The 6355-nt window shown below is 41.7% G+C and overlaps 1 protein-coding gene across 1 annotated transcript; it reads right to left on the bottom strand.

The window, feature by feature from the left end:
- Window positions 1-3205: 3205 nt before the first annotated feature.
- LOC124161411 lies at window positions 3206-4294 on the bottom strand. The gene is made up of 2 exons (XM_046537728.1): window positions 3846-4294; window positions 3206-3736 (listed from the first exon to the last, which is right to left on the bottom strand). Exons 1-2 carry the CDS (start codon window positions 3891-3893, stop codon window positions 3206-3208), a joined length of 579 nt encoding a protein of 192 aa, XP_046393684.1. The 5' UTR covers window positions 3894-4294.
- Window positions 4295-6355: the final 2061 nt, after the last annotated feature.

Genomic DNA, 6355 nt, shown 5'->3' with positions numbered 1-6355 from the left:
AGACCCCCTGAACCCCCTTGCTACACCACTGCTTGCAGAGACTTATCATCATCAGCAGCAGCAGCAGTGAAAATAAGACCAAGGAGATGAAGAAGAAGACGTCGCGTCGGCAATAAATGTAGGGGCGTGAAATGTGGGGACGATGAGGACGGGGAAGTTAGAATACTGGGACCTTTTACCTGTACATCAAAAGGGAAATGGAGAAAAGGATGATAGATACCTATGATTATGCGAAGCAGTAGCAGATACAGAAAAAACTCGAGGGGGGGGGGCGCAAAATATATCTTGAGTTACCTTTACTTTTATCGTAATAAAAAAATAATCAAGTCACATGCAGAGTTAAAGACAATTTTAATAAAATATATTACACACATATACCAGGCAATCCCATCTTATGACATAAAAAAAGTTATAATTGTGGTTCTGCAATGCCTGGCAATACGGGCGGCCCCGCAAAGGGGGGGGGGGAGCAAGCCCTTTGCGCCCCCATCTGTATCCGCCACTGATGCGAAGTGAAGTGGAAAGATTGTGGAGACTACTGATGGGTGGAGGGTTATATTAGTGGCGAGAAGGAAAGTAAATTAGGGATAGCTCTAGCATTAAACGGGAAGATGGGTAAGCGTGTGGTAGGTATATAGACCTGTTCTTAGAAAAACTGTTGAGAAAGTAGTAAAACGGAAATAACGGAACGGAAGTGGGAGATCAATAGTGAATTGGTATTGTATTTAAAAATTATAAACATAACATTCCTTCTATTTTTCTGGTAAACATCGAGAACGGTATAGTGATCTCATGCCAGGGCGGGTCTAGGATTTTTATCTTGGGGGAGGATACAAGCTAGAGTATATAATCTTTGATACAAGGGTCTGATAGGCGGTCGTCTCATATTTGGTATTCAAAACAACTATTGAATACAACAATAACTGTACGAAATTTAGGTAAGTACTCTTTTTTTTTAGTATAATAGTTATTATTATGAAAATATTACTAAGTTACATCATATATAATAATGACAGTTTTTTATGGCTCCCTCTGAAGATTTCCAATAGTACTTCGTTAACGTTAATTTTTGACTCCATATCTTGATGGATATGCATTATAGCCAGTCCATTCGAACACTCTGCTTTCTATCTATCTATATTCTAACACATTCTATCATTCTGCTGCGAAGATGTGTATTACATCGGTGTAAGGTGGAGAAAGATCATTTGATAGTGCACGTAGTCATAGGAGACGTGCACAGCAATTGAGTTATAATATTTGGCAGCACTATTTCTAGTTTTTAGGCATCCGTTGGAGACATCGGCATAATATGTTTTCTCATCTTTTGCGAAATTTTATCATCTTTCTCTACGAAGCAAAAAAAAATGGATGGTCCTAATATATCCTTCAGCACCTTGCAAAACATCCTTGATATATTCGTTTCTGAAGTTATGAGCCAGAAGTCTTGGCAACTGTCCGATTTTTATTTCAGCTGAGCATAATGGAACCTTGATAATATTAATTTTGTTAGCTCCATGCGGTACATGAGTAATCGCCCAGCCCTAAGTCTATGTTCAAAGCGGAAAAGTAATAAAGTGGCGATGTGTATTTTTATCAGAGTGTGATATGTGTTTTTATCACGAAATGGGTGATGTAACATTTTTAGGCACGTTACTACTAACCCCGGGACTTTGGAACACGGGTCAATGACCTCATGTTCTATAATTCTGGCACCTCCTGACCCACCCCACCTCCTTCCCCCTCGTCGAACCCACCCCCACCTCCTTCCTTTCGCAGGACCCACCCCCACCTCCTTCCCCCTGACCCACCCCCACCTCCACCCCCTTGTCGGACCAACCCCCCCGTCCCTTGGCATACCCCTAACCCCTCTGGAGGAACAGGGGTTCGATGACCTGCCTTTCTAACCCTTCTTGGGACCCTAGCGACTCTTGCCTATGGGACAAGCAATAGCCTTTGTGCATACCCTCCCTCGTCACAAACCCTGCCCTAGTTTAGTAATTAAAGTGTCTTCGGACATCTTGGAAATTCTTATGTAACCACTTACCCCTTCTCTCTGTGGAACAGGGGTTCGTTGACCTGCCTTTCCAACCCTTCTTGGGACCCTAGCGACTCTTGCCTGTAGGACAAACAATAGCCTTTGTGCCATGCTCTCCTTCGTCACAAACCCTGCCCTAGTTTAGTAATTAAAGTGTCTTCGGACATCTTGGAAATTCTTATGTAACCACTTACCCCTTCTCTCTGTGGAACAGGGGTTCGATGACCTGCCTTTCCAACCCTTCTTGGGACCCTAGCGACTCTTGCCTATAGGACAAACAATAGCCTTTTTGCCATACCCTCCCTCGTCACAAGCCCAGCTCTAGTTTAGTAATTAAAATGTCTTCGGAGATTTTGGAAATTCTTATGTAACCACTTACCCCTTCTCTCTGTGGAACAGGGGTTCGATGACCTGCCTTTCCAACCCTTCTTGGGACCCTAGCGACTCTTGCCTATGGGACAAGCAATAGCCTTTGTGCATACCCTCCCTCGTCACAAGCCCAACTCTAGTTTAGTAATTAAAGTGTCTTCGGAGATTTTGGAAATTCTTATGTAACCACTTACCCCTTCTCTCTGTGGAACAGGGGTTCGATGACCTGCCTTTCCAACCCTTCTTGGTTTTCTAGAGCGCGACTGTGCCCTATTAACACCGATGGGCTTATTTTCACTTTACGAATGAGAAGTGCCGCGTCAAGTATTTTCACTTTAACGTTGTCGTATATTCGTAATTAAAGTGTCTTCGGACATCTTGGAAATTCTTATGTAACCACTTACCCCTTCTCTCTGTGGAACAGGGGTTCGATGACCTGTCTCTCCAACCCTTCTTGGGACCCTAGCGACTCCTTCCTATAGGACAATGCATTAGACTTTGTACCATACCCTCCCTCGTCACAAGCCCAGCCCTATTTTAGTAATTAAAGTGTCTTCGGACAACTTGGGAATTTTTATGTAACCAACGGTTAGTTTGGAAATGGCGAAAGACTCGTTCTATAAATCCGTGCCCTCACTTCCTCCTGCTACCCCAAACAAACCTTAATATGATCCATATCAACCAATACAGGTATTGCAACCACGCAGATGATAAGAAATGTGAGCGCCGGCCAGGTGAATGGAAGGAAAGGCAGAGATTTCATTTTATAATTTATTTATTTATTTATTTTTTTTACATTTAAACATTTAAATAAAATCCTGATTCTATAGTCACTTCTTCTCTGCTCTGTAAAATGTCTCTATAGTTTGAAACTACTTCGTGAAAAGCCAGGTTAAGGCATGTTTTGCATGTCACACACTTACACTCACGGCAATTTGAGATTTTTCTGTCGGTATGGTCACTTGAACCAACAGCACGCGCAATATTCTTGGCACAGCTATCACAAATGGCACACGTACAGTAATCACTGGAAAGTGGTTCTGATAGTTCAAATGAAAGTATCAGACTGTCTTGGATTTCGGCCTCTGTATCATGATCATCATCATACGTTGCAGCGTCGATGATTACGGTTTCCGCCGTGCTGCTGATCTCCTCTGTATTCCCTACAGCCGCAAATACCTCGCCATTCGGCGACCAGAAGCCATCCGGAAACTCTCTGTTTGCTGTAACGGGTGTAGAGCATCGAAAGTCGTTCTTGATAGAGGATGGTGGATCGTCATAATCTGAGTGATCGTCATCTTCCCAGCTATAAAGGTTGGCAGCTTGAATCTGAAATAAAGAATTTATAAGTTTTCAGTGCTGGAATCGGGGAGTTGAAAATCGAATACAATGATTGGTAACAATGACCGTAAGAAAAAAAAAATGCCAAAGTGCTTACCTCTCGTTCAATTTCCTCAGGAGTGATTTTCTCATACTTGTCGTCCATTTCAATAATTGACTCTGTTGTGGAACGTGGATGGGTGCTTTCCGACCGACGGGTGAGGGACAACTGAGACCCACTCGCAACCCTTTTTCCAGAGGTGGGGAAGTAAAGGCGGGGGAAGGTACGTAAGTGAAAGAAAGGGAGGGAGGGAGTTGGGAAGCATTGTCTAAATGCGGATGCCTTTCCGTATTTTTTGACGGCCACCTCTTAACAGCTCTGCAGTGGCCTTTCAGGCACGGATCGGTAAGGTTCTGCGCCGACGTTATGTGAGTGAAGGGGGAGTTGAGAAAAGGGTCTGCTGTGTTTAGCGCCTTATGTCGATGACCCTCCACTATTGCATTGCCGCTTTTTCGAGGGTCCAAAGAATTTTCCCGCGACGCACAGTGGTCCGAAATCGGAAAAAGCCGGACAAAAGTCCAAAATGGCTTTTTTTGAGCTAGGGACCTGAAACTTGGCACAAATTTTCACAAATGATGGTTGATTATGGATTTGTATGCCATTTTTCATAATGTTGATCCGTTGTTGAGATACAGCAGCTCAAACATGACCAATTTTCAAAAACTCGCGCGAACTCGCTTTTCTCCGAAAATCTTTGAACTTAAGCAGGTGGTGTTGCAGTTTTATGATTTTTATGGAATAAAAAACACAATATTCCTTTGAAAAGATGCTTTGGCTATATTGTTCATGATTTTTGAAGATTTTGGTTCACATTTACATAGTTTTACAACACAAAATGGCGTACCCATTTTTCGCGTGAAATTTCAAATTAAGTAGACATTATCTTTCGTTTACGAAATATGGTAATCGGGAAATTTACATCACAGTGTGAAGTAGACATTTGTTAAGAATATTGCGAAGAAATCTTGGAAAAAAGTTTGCGACCACGGAAATGAGAGCGATTTTTCGATCGCGCATCAAGTCTGAGCTACGCCACGCGGGACTCTGAGGCTTGGTAACTGCGGGCGATTTATCAAGTTTTTTTCAGAATTGCTTCTTAAAAATCGCCATTTGAAGCATGGCACATAGTCAGTATTGACATTAAACACTATTACCAAGATAATGGATCGATCGATTAACCGTGTAACGCATTACTCTAGTGAAGATGGTAAGGGTTAGATTTTTGTCCGTACCATTCTACGTTCACGAAGTATGCTTCGGATATTGAAGTATTGTTAAGAGATTCAGTTGGCATGCGAAATAAAGAGAGAAGTAAACAGCTTCTGGGAAAGGCAACTACCTATATTCTTTGTCCTTACCAGTAACTACCCTCCCTTTTCAACCCTCGCCGAGGAGGGTCGCGCGGATAGTGGCGTTTTATGACCACGCAAGGCCTTTAAAGGCAAAGGTATGTAAAGGGTCCTTCTACACGGGTTTTTACTCTTTGATATCACCATACACTAGGAGAATGTTTGAAGGAGAAAGAAAAGATAATGATTTATCCTTTAATTTATAATTAAATATTATATTAAATTGGTAAATAAAGAGTTAAAATGAATTTGTCAAATTTCACTTTTCATCCATCGTGATACAGCATACAAGAAACACGTTTGATTAATGCAAAAATCATTATGAAATCAAACACTTGCGTTTTTAAAGTTTGGAACCTGTTTTTTTAAATTCGTAGTGGAATATTTCAATAAAAAAACAATGTAGCATTAATGGATTACCAATCATTAGCTCTAAATCTTACGAATTAATTTAATGCAGAGTTATGAACAGGAATATAAAGAGGATACATACTTCGGAATTCACCTTTTACTTCGCATTTTTATGAGATTTTACATTGTCTTTTTTCATTAACGGTAATTCAACTTTCAATCCCCGAATGAACTGTCGTCACTGATGTCTGAGTCCTCATCTTCAACATCATCCAAAATCTAGCAGATCTCTTAAATCTTCAGCTCGGTCAGCTACTTTAGCTTGAGATACGGTATCTTCTAAGCTCAATGCCTTCTCTCTGTCTCCTCCTTGTTTGTCGTCACCTCGAGCCCCAAGTGTGTTTGGCCTGCGTCTTTAGTCCTTAGCGTCCTTAGCGAAGGGGCCATGTGCCTCGCTCTGCATTTTTTTTTCTGGACAGCAATCAACGAATATAGGATTCCATGTAAACAGTCAGCGTATATCAGGACCCCTTCGAGATATTTTCTCGTCTCTTGAGGGACCTTCTAAACCACTAGCTTCAGTCCACTAGAGTCATTCAAGCTATGTGGTGTACTTTCAGGCAGTGTGCTGAAATTCTCATCGGGTGTACTTCCTGTGTGTGGTATTTTTTTTATAATTGGGGATCCTACGAAAAGGCAATAGTATTGAAAAGCAAAAAAGTGACTCGGAAGTCTGTTTGTGTGTTAGTTAATAGTAAATTCATTGGTGGGGTGGATTTCAAGGCAAAGACGTACGTCAACTTGCAGTTTTATTTTGGAATCGGTGAAGAAAGGTCGTGTTTGTTGCCCTAGTGACGTGTCGTGCTC

Source organism: Ischnura elegans, chromosome 6 (genome assembly GCF_921293095.1).
Source record: "Ischnura elegans chromosome 6, ioIscEleg1.1, whole genome shotgun sequence".
Classification (NCBI taxonomy): Eukaryota; Metazoa; Arthropoda; class Insecta; order Odonata; family Coenagrionidae; genus Ischnura; species Ischnura elegans.
The sequence above is the reverse complement of the archived record's forward strand: the minus strand, read 5'-3'. Positions and strand labels throughout refer to the sequence as shown.